Source organism: Geotrypetes seraphini, chromosome 17 (genome assembly GCF_902459505.1).
Source record: "Geotrypetes seraphini chromosome 17, aGeoSer1.1, whole genome shotgun sequence".
In the NCBI taxonomy this organism is placed as follows: Eukaryota; Metazoa; Chordata; class Amphibia; order Gymnophiona; family Dermophiidae; genus Geotrypetes; species Geotrypetes seraphini.
The window spans coordinates 48,557,387-48,570,270 of NC_047100.1; the positions used below are offsets into that span (position 1 = coordinate 48,557,387).

General features: G+C 44.6%; 1 protein-coding gene across 2 annotated transcripts in view; it reads left to right on the forward strand.

Moving 5' to 3' along the window:
- The window catches only part of MST1 (macrophage stimulating 1), a 155,371-nt gene that overhangs the window by 25,331 nt on the left and 117,156 nt on the right, over positions 1-12,884 (forward strand). For both annotated transcript variants that reach the window (XM_033926395.1, XM_033926396.1), the window contains exons 2-3: positions 1,764-1,908; positions 8,500-8,612. In XM_033926395.1, coding sequence (XP_033782286.1) covers positions 1,764-1,908; positions 8,500-8,612 — 258 coding nt within the window. The remainder of the gene's footprint in view (positions 1-1,763; positions 1,909-8,499; positions 8,613-12,884) is intronic.

Consider the following 12,884-nt stretch of genomic DNA (forward strand, 5'->3'; position numbering starts at 1 on the left):
AGGGGTGTCCAACCTTTTGGCTTCCCTGGGCCGCATTGGCCGAAAAAAATGTTTCTGGGGCAAACGCTGCAGCAATACAGAGGAGGGAGCTGGCAAGACGGTAAACACCCAGGGGCAGCAGAGGAAAACACTGCATCGCCCTTGACCGGGGCCGCACTAAATACTTCATGGGGCTACATGCGGCCCTTGGGCCACTGGTTGGACACCCCTGGTCTAGAGATTGTATGATGGATGAGCACCCGAAGTAATATGAAAAAACCCCAGTACAAAGGGATGATGTTATGCTCTCATGTCTAGCTTGGATGCGGCTGCTGGAGCACCAACAGTGGCTAAAAGTTGCCTATATGACTTTGGTTTATATGAAACATTATGAGGAGCCACTGAAAAGTTCTCAGCCCAATCAACAAAGCTGGGGCAGTCCAGCAAATTTCCATTTTTTTCATTCTGTATTTTTCCGACAGAACGAAAAAAGTGGAAAATCACTGGACTAAGGGTATAGCCCTCAAAGGAGACTGCCACAATTTTGTTGGTTGGGCTGAGAACTTTTCAGCGGCCCCTTGTACTCTGAAGTTAAGCTTTGTTTTTTTCAGTTAGGAGACGGTCCCTCCAGTCTGCCCAACAAGCATAAGGTATGAGTGGGAGTGGGAGATATTGCTGTTTAATGTTTACTTTCACATTCATCTTCTAGCAAATTGTATCCCCAACATAAAAAAGTACAGTCAACTCCGCTTAAGTGCAAGCCCTTCGGACCGGTTCGCCACATGCGCTTAAACGGAGTGTGCACTTAATCGGGAGTACCCTGTGAAAAAAGTCGAGCACTGTCATTTTTCTCGCAAGATCAGCAGCTCGGGGCAGGATTCCGAGCTTGCATCGATCACTGCCATCACATATCTTAGGACGAGTGACCTGTAATGACGTTTGAAGTTTGCAATTATCCCTTGGTTTTTGTTGCTTTCACCTTGAAGCCAACAGCTTCGCTACATTTGAAAGCGGTGTATAGGTCTCTATCGCTTTAATTGGGGACCATACTGTAGTTAATATGTGTGAGCAACTGCAGGAGGACCTGGAGTATACCACTCTCAGTATACTGTAATAATAATGCCGATGCGGTGTCTGACATCAACACGGTGGACATGTTCAGCCAAAGTCAATGATTTTTGTCCACGCGACGCCATGCTGCAGCTCCGAAAGTTCGAACACATGGCCAGACCTAGACTGCTGTTCCGAAACACATGGCTCATCTATGTGATTGCTTTTAACCGGAGTGAATGTTACGTGAAAGAATAGAGGTGGGACCTACGACATCAGTGCGCATAAGCGGATTGTGTGCTTATCAGAATTGTAAATATTCGGAGTTTACGTCCATTGACTTTAATGTAAAAAAAACGGGACCATGGTGGTCGGGTGTGGATAACCGAAGATGCGCTTAACCGACATGCACTTAGGTAGAGTCGACTGTAAATAAAAAAAATAGCAATGGAATTCATGAAACAAGAGATAAGCATTGAGGACCCCTAGGTTCCAAGAAACGAGGTTAAAGCCAAAGATCAATTGAAGTCTAATACAATTGTACCAGGGATGAAACTGTGTGGACCTGATGGCCCTTATATTCTTATTGTTATAAACAGCTCTGTCAGTGTATGTATGATTATACTCGTAGATGTATAATGTTCTCTGTTGATTTGGAATAGAAATCAATAGCAAGGATAGATGAAGAATAATATGAAGAATTGTCCTTGTGATTGATTCACCTTTACGTGTAGGTCAGCGGAGTCCACTTAATGACTACCAGCGGTCCAAAGGGGTGGAGCTAGTGAATTCTGCACACAGTACATTTTTGGCCAATGAGGAATTCAACATCCATGTAGAGGAATGTGCGAAACGCTGCAGTGAGCTTCTGGATTGCAGGTGGGCAATGGAAAATGAGTGTCACAAGTAGGCAGTCTGGGTGGGAGACATGATAAGGTTGATATGTGTCACTCATGATGAAACATAATCACATGTTCTAGAAAAATCAAACTGTGAATCTGCACATTGGGATAGGGTCATGCCTAGGGCTACTCTTGCTCCATATCCGAAAAAAGGAAATTTGAAGGTCACAATTTTATGGTTTACAGTTTATTCCCAATTTGATATACTGCCATTAGGAAATACCAACATGCACATTTACAGAATTACCGTACAATAATTAAAATCAAAAGTCTAAGAAAAGAAAATGAATAGAATAAGAATAAAAGCAAAGACTGTAATCATGTATCTCACATCCCCTTGGTTTCAGTCAATGCCTGTCACTGCTGCCACACCATAGTCAAATTTCAAAGCATCCTGGAAAAGAAATGTCTTAAAGCCCATTCTAATGTCCTGTTTTGCAATGAACATGATGAATTCTTCCAAATAGAATGACATAGAAAGATGATACCATCAATAAATTATATTAAAAAGTTTGCAATGTTCTTGATGACATATAAGGTGTACAAAAGTGAGCTAGGCAGATTGATACTCCTGAATGATCTTTTTTTAAAGTACATTTTGTTACCCAAATGTGCATAAAAGGCAGAAATACAATAAAAATTGAAATCCACACAGCACAGTAAAAACATTGCTTGGGTCATATTTCAAAAAATACTTTCTCCCTTCCTCATCCCCATGCTTGATACATTAAGGTATATTACAAACTAGAGTAGTGGATCAAAAATTTTGGGGCAAATTGTATAAACAGCATCCCAATTGTATATGGCAGTAGGCGTCTTACCAGCCAATCGGGAAGCACATTTAAAAAAAACACCCCGAGGCAGACAGCCGACATTGTAGATGTTTTCACGAGCCTAGGAAGAAGCGTAGGGGCGCCTAAGCTTGCCCAAGACTAAGCATGGGCATGGTTTTGCCCGGACGTAGCCTAAGGCAAGCTTAGGTGGCCCTAGGAATCTCCCTAGGGCTGTGATAGAAGCCTGAAATGTAGACCAGCAAAAGGCTAGTCTACATTTCAGATAGACGCGGACGCTAAGCCAATCGCGGCTAAGGAATCTCCCTACCGTGATCAGTTTAGTGGCCGCGGCAGGGAACCTGTGTCCCCCCCCCCGCCATAAAATTGACCGGCAGGAGGTATGCCCACTCTGTCCTGCCGGAAACCCAAATGCCCCCCTCCCTCCCGAATGTCCACAGCAGAAGGAGTGCCCAATTCCTCCTGCCACCACTGAGACATCCCTTGGCAGGAGAGATGCTCATTCCCTCCTGTCACCACCCCCGAGACATCCCCAGGCAGGAGGGATGCCCACTCCCTCCTGACACTGGCCCCATCATCCCCCAAACCCTTCCAAGATCCCCCTGCCACTCCACACCCCCGAATGCTCCCTCTACCTTTCTCTGATGGCTGACAAGAGGGATGTCTACTCCCTCCTGCCGGCAGGCCTTCCTCCACTGAATGGTAGGCCTTCTCCTTCCTGATGCATCCTGGGATGCTCCAGGGAGGGGCTTCTGTGCCACATTAAAACGCATGCGCAGTACAATAGAACCGCCGAGCAGAGAAGCGACTCAGCACACAATATACTGTTGGTATTCCAGAGCGAATGGGAACTGATTTCATTGGACCAGAGTCCAAGCCACACTTCAGAGGCAAAAGGGGTCAAATAGAAGGGAACTAGGAGCTGAAAAAAGGGGTAGGTGGGAGAAGGGGGCTGGGGCTGAGGTTGGTATTGTAAAAAGGGATCATGTTAGAGAAAGGAGCTGGGAACTGACAATGGGTATGTGTAAGAGAAGGGGGCTGGGGCAGAAAAGGGGATATGTGTGAGAAGGAGGTTGCAAAAAGGACATGTGAGAAAAGGGGGCTGGGGCTGGAAGCTGAAAGGGAAAAGATGGGAGAAGGGGGCAGGGGGAGGGCTAGAAAGGGGTTTGGAGCTGTGGGCTGAAAAAGGGGACATGTGAGGGAAGGAGCCTTTAAAGGGAGGTTCTTGGGAAAAGAGACCTAGTGTAGGAGGCTGTTAAAAGAAGACCGGAGAAGAGGGCTGCAGCTTGGGACTGCAAAAGGTGAGTTGTGAAACAAGGGGTCTGCTCTGGATTTGGGGACTGAAAAGGAAGACAGGTGTGATAAGGAGACTGGGCCTAGAACTGAGGCCTGGAAGAGCAGGTATGAGAAGCGGGTTAAGGTTGGGGGCTATAAAAAGGGAATGTGTGAGAGAGAAGGTTGCTGGTGAGAGAAAAGGACTGGGACTGAAGCTGGAAGCTAAAAAGGGGGCATGTGAGAGAAAGGGGCTGAAGATAGGAGCTGGAAGAATAAGTGAAGATGCAGAAGCAAAGGTTGATGGGGAAAGGGGGAATGGATAGGGAGTTCTATGGAGGTGAAGGACAGAGAAAGGGGACAGATTTTAAAGTTGGTGAAAAAAGGTAGAAATAGGGAAGGTAAAGGGGAAATGGGAGCCTGAATGTGGGGGTAAGACATAAGAAGAATAGCCATACTGGATCAGATTAATCTATTCTAGCACCCATTAATGTAATGGGCTTAAACACTAGTTTTACTATATTATTGTAAGAAAAAATGAAGCAGCATGGTGGCTGAGTGGTGAAGGCTTCATCTGTAGACCCCGAGTGATGAGTTGGAAGCTCTCTAGTATGTGCTCTGATCTCTGGAGATTGTTCCTGTAAGGTTACTTTAACAAATATGCCAGAAAGGCTGACAAGCTACGTGAATCTAGTTAGTCTTAGTCTTATTTTGAGTTGTTCCTTGCTGGGCCCATGCATGTTGGTCTCAAGAGCGCACTTTTCATAGTAGTGATTAGTTAAAGAGCCCATGAAAGTGTTTGCGAAATGTATCTCTGAAGATGTTCTGCACAAGCAGAATCCCTTTCATTTGTCTAGTGACTTGTCTGTCGCTGAAAAATGTCCTCTGCATTTACATTGTGAGAGGGGACAGCAAAGAAGAACTCTGTGATCTTTGATCAATGAGACCGAAATTCAAAGTGGCTGGCTTACTAGGATATGTTCAGTCTTTAGCAGATAAAATTGAGCAGATTAATTTTCTAAATGGCTAGATTTTATCTGAACAATAAAAGCTGGGTTTGGGAGGGGTGTAGGTAGAGGTTCCAAACAAGTGCCGCTGTTGTTTAATTGTAAGATAAAAGAGGTGGGAAAATTCAAAAGTGCATCTTTCAGAAAATGCAATACAGATACTAAAAGAAAAATAGGGATGAACACATGGCTTGTTGACTGTAATTAATTATGTAGACTATTTACTGATTTTTTGATAGGTGGTATATCGAATCTGAGAATAAACAAATGGCAGGCGAAAAGAAACTAGCAATACATAAGAATATAAGAATACTGGGTCAGACCAATGGTCCATCAAGCCCAGTTACCTGTTCTCACAATGGCTAATCCTGGTCACTAGTACCTGGCCAAAACCCAAAGAGTGGCAATATTCTATGCTACCAATCCAGGGCAAGCAGTGGCTTCCCCCATAACAGACTATGGACTTTTCCTCCAGGAACTTGTCCAAACCTTTCTTAAAACTAGCTATGCTATCCGCTCTTACCACAACCTCTGGCAATGCATTCCAGAGCTTAACTATTCTCTTGAGTGCAAAAATATTTCCTCCTATTGGTATTAAAAGTATTTCCCTGTAACTTTATTGAGTTGTCTTTGTAATTTTTGATGGAGTGAAAAATCGATCCACTTGTACCCATTCTACTCCACTCAGGATTTTGTAGACTTCAATCATATCTCAGCTGTCTCTTTTCCAAGCTGAAGAGCCCTAACCGAGAGGAGTTACATCCCCTTTATCATCTTGGTTGCTCTTCTTTGAACCTTTTCTAGTGCTACTATATCTTTCTTGAGATAAGGAGACCAGAATTGAATGCAAAACTCCAGATGAGGTTGCACCATGGAGCAATACAGAAGAACTATAACATTCTTAGTCTTGTTAACCATCCCTTTTTTAATAATTCCCATCATCCTGTTTGCTTTTTTGGCAGCCGCTACCGCACATTGGGCAGAAGGTTTCATCGTATTGTCTATGATGATACACAGATCCTTTTCTTGGGTGCTAATCCACAAGGTGGATCCTAACATCTGGCAACTATGACTGGGTTACAATTTCCTAATGGCTGCCTGCAATTTTTCACAATCCGCATGCATTTTAACAACCTTGATCAGTTTAGTGTCATCTGCAAATTTAATCACCTCACTCGTCATTCCAATCTCCAGATCATTTATAAATAAGTTAAATAGCACTGGTCCCAGTACAGATCCCTGAGGCACTCCACTGTTTACTCTCCTCAATTGAGAAAAATTACCATTTAACCCTACCCTCTGTTTTCTATCCAATAACCCAGTGGTTCCCAACCCTGTCCTGGAGGACCACCAGGCCAATTGGGTTTTCAGGCTAGCCCTAATGAATATGCATGAGAGAGATTTGCATATAATGGAAGTGATAGTCATGCAAATCTGCTCCATGCATATTCATTAGTGCTAGCCTAAAACCCCGATTGGCCTGGTGGTCCTCCAGGACAGGGTTGGGAATCACTGCGATAACCAATTCCTAGTCCACAACTGAACTTTGCCACCTATCCCATGAAGATCTAGATACACTATATCAACCGGCTTACCTTTATCCACGTGTTTATTCACACCTTCAAAGAAGTCAAGCAAATTTGTGAGGCAAGATCTCCCTCAGCTGAACCCATGCTGACTCCATCTCACTAAATCATGTTTGTCTATGTCAGGGCTGCCCAAGTCCGGTGCTCGAGATCTACTGGCAGGCCAGGTTTTCAGGATATCCACAATGAACATGCATGAGAGATTTGCATACCAAGAAGGCAGTGCAAGCAAATCTCTCTGCAAGCATATTCATTGTGGATATCTTGAAAACCTGGCCTGCCAGTAGATCTTGAGGACCGGACTTGGGCAGCCCTGGTCTACATGTTTAAGGAAACAGTTTGCAGAAGGGAGATCAATGTGCTTGCTTTTCTGCAAGCATTATCACCAGCACTCTTAATACCGTTTTAGGGAGAGGAGCGGTTATCAGTACTGCAAGAGAAGTGCTGGGAAGTTTCCCCAAAACCTGAACTAATGCTCAATACTGTGAGTTTCCTGCTTTGCCAGCAATCTCAGAGCCAGATTCTCAAAAGCTTTCTGTAAGATACTTTAAAGTCAGTCTTATTGGCACGGAAGCTCAGCTTCTGATGCTCAAAAGGGTTCTCGGAGGCTTTTACCGATCCTGGTTGCAGCCACCGAGAATCCTATGCAAATGCATTACAAGGAGGTCATGAGTATTTAAATGAGCTTTACTTGTGATGCACAAAAAGGAACGCTCCCCTTTTACAGGGCATCATTTTCTGGCTGGTCTGGAGCTGTCAGTAGCTGTTCTGCATGTGTTTATGCCCCACACCTATGTGCGGGAAACACACGCACAACCTGATCACAACTCTGGTGCCGACTCAGCTGATTGTGGGCAGGAGAGAAGAGAAGAGTTTGAGTCTTTGTTGCGGACAAGGGACAGGGGGAAGAGCTGTGCTTACTGATTTGCTCTTCTGAGCAGTCTCTAGGCATAGTTTTCTCCACCTTTTACCAGGCTACTCCACACAAATAACATGCATATGATCTGCATGCTATCTGTGCTGCGCATCACCTGATTAAAAAAAAAAAAATTGCTCCCAACCTCCTTGTTTGGGTTTTTTTTTTAAAGCAAAATAGAGTATTTATTCAAAAGGACCAAGACATATATGCTACCAATCCAGGGCAAGCAGTTGGGACAGTGTTTCAGCATCAACATTCTGCTTCAGAAGTCATATCATCTTACAAATCCCTCTGTGGAATGCTACTGATACTCCTAAACTCAAGAGGGATCAATTGGGTTTTTAAAAAAACTATATCTTTATTTAGCAGACAAAATCCAACAGATCAACAAGGCACCGAAACTTGCAATATATCACATGAAACGTCCAATCAGAACCAACCTGGTATTTTTTACCAGTTTGCCGGAGCTTTGAGAATCTGGTTCTCCATTTGCAAATCAGCCAAACTCACCCAGTGCAAATTAGCCCGGTTGGTATTTCTTTGCAAAGGCCTTCCAGGATCTGGGTAATTTTTAGTTTAGTTAGAATTTGTTTTAAGTAATAGGATCGAGGCTGTGTATTATTTAGGTTCCTTGTAAAGGACTTTCAAGAGCCAATAATTTTTAGGTTTAATATAGTCCATTATTATATGTTTTATGTATAAGGACTGAAACTATCCCCCTCTTCTATTAAACTGCACTAGCAGTTTGTAGCGCAGGGAGCCGCACTGAATGGCCTGCACTGCTCTCGACAATCATAGGAACTCTATGAGCGTCGGGAGCAGCGCGGGCCATTCAACCTATATGGTAATGATATTACCCACATAGATTTCAGATATACTGGGTATAAATGTTTAAATAACTAAAAATGCTGCTTGGCATTAAGTAATATGTTTCACTGGTTTTTCACCCTTAACTTTGCTTGTAACTCATTCAATGTAACTTTGACTTTTCAGAGCTTTTGACTATAACTGGAAGACTCAAGGCTGCCAACTGCTTCCCTGGACCCAACACTCGGCTCATATCCACATTCAGAGAAATGTTCTTTTTGATCTTTACCAGAAGAAAGGTAGGAATGTGACCTCAAGTGAGGTAGTTTGGCTACTAGTGACCATTATCATCTCTCTAACTTCAAATCTCTTATGAGGCAGCATAATGGAGTGGGCCATAGAGTCCTTGGCTGAAGCAATCATTTGACCACACAGTGTTAACTAGTGCTGCTCAATTCAACGATTCACTTCGGTGAATCGATTCAAATCGATTCACTTTCTCAAAAAAATCAGACTCGCCAATTTAGTGAGTCCTGAGTCTCCTGACACGTCTGGGTCTCCTACAGCAGTGGCGTGCCCTACTGGAGCATTTCCTTCTGCCACGTCACTGACGACATCACTGATGATATGGCAGAGGGAAGCCCTGGCGGGGAGGCCATGAATAGCCTGTTCACCACCTGTCTCCACCACCGCTGCTACTGCTTTAGGAGGTCCAAAGGTTGAGGTCTCACAGTGGGGTGGGGGTGGGGGGTTGAATAGGAAGAGCTGTACAGGTGGATAAGAGGGATGGAAAGCTGTTGCATTGAGGGATGGGAGTGAGGGAAGGAGGGAAAGTTGATACACAAGGGAGGAATGAAAGCCGCTACACAGGAGAATAGGAGAGAAGGATGGAAAGCTGCTGTACAGGGGGATAGGAGGGATGAAAAGCTGCTGCACATGGGGGGGAGAGATAGGAGAAAGGAAGAATTGTTGGAGATGGGGTAGAGGAGATGAAGGGAGAGATGCAACAGAGGTAGAAAGGGGTAGAGGAAGAAATTCTGCATAGAGTGGAAAGGAGGGAGACATTTATGGAGAGAGTGAGAAATGTTGGACATGGGGTGGAGGGCAGGGAGAGAGAAAGAAATGTTGCACATGATAATGGAGGGGAAGGAACCTCAATTCCCCTCTTTGGTTAAGACTCAATTTCAGGCTCTTTTCATCAAAACGCTTTTCTTAAAGTGAAAACCCTCCCAAATGTTACTTCCTTCCCCCTTCCATTATTTTATTTTTTTATCTCGGTGTATTTTTTTTTACTATCTCTTGTTCCTTCCTTCTTGTCATGTTAGTCCCGCTTGGTCTTGTAATCCCCTCTTTTTTTGGTAAATTTTAATTGCTTATGCTCTATTTTTGTTTGAATGCTTTTTGATTGTAAACCTTCTAGATATTTTTTTTGATAGCTGCTATATCAAAGAAATAATAAACTTGGAAACTTGGAGAGATGCTGCATGGTAGGTTTGATCCAGGGCACAAGGCAGGGAGAGCGAGAGATCATGGTTGACAATGGGAAAGAAACAGAAATGTTGGATATGGCAGTGGAAGAGAAAGTAAAGAGACGGAAGATGAATGGTAAGCAGTGAGCACAGAGAAAGAAGAAAACATCAAATGGACAGGAGACCCTGGTGAGCAAGTTAACAGAAGACAAACAGAAACCAGAGCCTGGGGCCAACATGATTTGAATAATAAAATGACCAGACAACAAAAGGTAAAAAAAATATTTTTTTTTTTCTGTTTTGTGATTACAATATGTCAGATTTAAAATGTGTATCCTGCCAAAGCTGGTATTAGACAGCGAACTTGAGCTAAGACCTAACAGAGAGAGTAAAAGTCCTTTTTGTTTTGTTTACACCACAACACCAGCTTGGGGTTGGATAGGACAAAGGGGGGGAGGGGGGGTTAGGTGAAGAGGCTACAAAAATAAACCCGCCAGGCCGTTTGAAAAAATGCCCAGTTGGGAAAAGTGAATCAAATTGGATCAAAAACTCAATAGGCCAAATCAAACTAATTGAAAAATTTTTCCCTGAATCAGGCAGCAACAAGAAAATAGGAGTTGATGGCAGAGACGCCAAAAAAAATGGTCCCTGTGATCTTTGTACCAATTTGCAAAACAAAAGTGTGTGTGTACTGTATACAGTATATACATATATGTATATATATATATGTGTATATATGTGTGTGTGTATATATATATATATACTAGTCTTTAAGCCTGTTACATTAACGGGTGCTAGAATATATGTATGTCTGTCTTTCTTTCTTTCTGTCTCACTCCCTGCCCTTGTGTCTTTCTTCTTTTCTTTCTGTCTCCCTCCCTCCTATTATTTGTCTTTCTTTCTATTTGTCTCTCTTTTTGCCCCCTATGCAGCATTTATCTCCCCTTGTCCACTTTCCTGTACAGTAGCCATATCAGCATTTCCCCCCCTCCCTACTTCCCTATGCAGCATTTTCCTCCCTCGGGTGCTAGAATATATGTGTCTGTCTTTATTTCTTTCTCTCTCTGTCTCCTTAGCCACTTTTTCCTGTCCATTCTCCCTTCTTTTTACCTCCCCTGTGTCCATCATCACCTCTTCCTGCTCCCTCTGTCCAGCAGTAGGCCTCCCTTCATTCCCCCCCGTCCATCAGCATCTCTTCCTGCTCCCCCTGTCCAGCAGTAGGCCTCCCTTCATTTTTTCCCCCTGTCTATCAACATTTCTTCCTGTTCCCCCTGTCCAGCAGTAGGCCTCCCTTCATTTTTCCCCCTGTCCATCAGCACCTCTTCCTGCTCCCCCTGTCCAGCAGTAGGCCTCCCTTCATTTTTTCCCCCCTGACCACCACCACCCATTCAAGCTCCCCTTATCCAGCAGCAGCCCTTCTCCCTTTGTTTTACCTCCCCCCTGTCCATCAGCACCTCTTCCTGCTCCCCCTGTCCAGCAGTAGGCCTCCCTTCATTTCCCCTCCTGTCCATCAGCACCTCTTCCTGCTCCCTCTGTCCAGCAGTAGGCCTCCCTTCATTTCCCCCCCTGTCCATCAGCACCTCTTCCTGCTCCCCCTGTCCAGCAGTAGGCCTCCCTTCATTTCCCCCCCCCTGTCCATCAGCACCTCTTCCTGCTCCCCCTGTCCACGGGAGTTAGTACAGGGCCGGTCTCTGCCGTTCTCCCCAGAATTTTTTATTTACTCGGATAGAGTCCTTGCCGCCCCCCCTTCCCTTCCCGCGTACCCGATTACGAACTCAGCGATTCAAGCAGCCTGTGCAGCAGTCTTCACACGCTGCTTCGGGTTCTTCTACTGCCCTGATTTACTCTGGCACGTCCCTGATGACATCATCAGAGACGCGGCAGAGCAAATCAGGGCAGTAGAAGGGCCTGAAGCAGCGTGTGAAGACTGCTGCACACGCTGCTTAAATCGCCGGGTAGGTAGTCGGATCAGCGGCAAGGGAAGGGTGGTGAGCGGCAAAGGACTCCTCTGGTCTGTTGCGGAGGGCGGCTCGGCTCCATTTCTTGATTCGTTCTGGAGGGGGGGGGGCAAATGCGCTGTGTTGGGGGGAAGGGTAGGCAGATGCAGGGACCAGGTTGCGCGTTTTCACGCTCAGTAAATTTCGTAGCTTCTGTGGTGCCTGAGCTGCAGGAGAGGCAGCAGGTTGTGCGTGGCGGGGGAGGCCCCAGTTGCAGCTTCTTCGTCGTTGAAAGTCGCCGCCGCAGCTCCTCTCTCGATCCTGGTGCAGTTCAAGAGAGGAGCCGGTACCACATGCACAGTGAGAGCCGGGGGTGAGGAAGGTGTAATTTTTTTTTTTTATTTGAAAGCCGCTGCCGCAGCCAGGGCCACACATGCACACTCGTGTTTCCGCGACGGATCAGGGAACACGACTTTTGAGTGCGCATGCGCGGCCTAGCATTTTATTATATTAGATATATATATACACATACATACATATATATACACATACATATATATATATATACACATACATACATATATATACACACATACATATATATGCATAAATCTGGAATTTTGCATTCTTTCAACTTTCTTACCTGTTAATTTTTTTGTTGATCTTATAGATTTGTCTGTGTACCACTTTATAAGGGATACATTTGGCTATTAGAATCAACTTTTTTTATTTTAGCTTGGCCTTAAATTTCTGAGTTTGTTTGTTAAATTGCCATGTTAACCATTTATCCCAGGACAAGCAGGCAGGTATTCTCACTAGTGGGTGATGTCATCCGACAGAGCCCCGATACGGACATCTTGCAAGCATGTCTTGCTTGAAGAAACTCAGAAGTTTCGAGATGCCCGCACCGCGCATGCGCCAGTGCCTTCCCGCCCGATGTACCGGGCGTGTCTCCTCAGTTCTTTTCTTTCCGCGGAGCTGAGAAGTTATCTTCATTCTGCGCTGACTGAATTTCAGTTTTTTCTTTGCCTTCTTTACCCGCGTTTTAGTTTATTTCTTTGAATTTCTTTCATTTTTACTTTCTTTAAAAAAAAAAAAAAAAAAAAAAAGTTAAAATTATTTCTTCCGGCGGTTCGGCCGGGCCGGCCTCGTGGCTGCGGCCTGC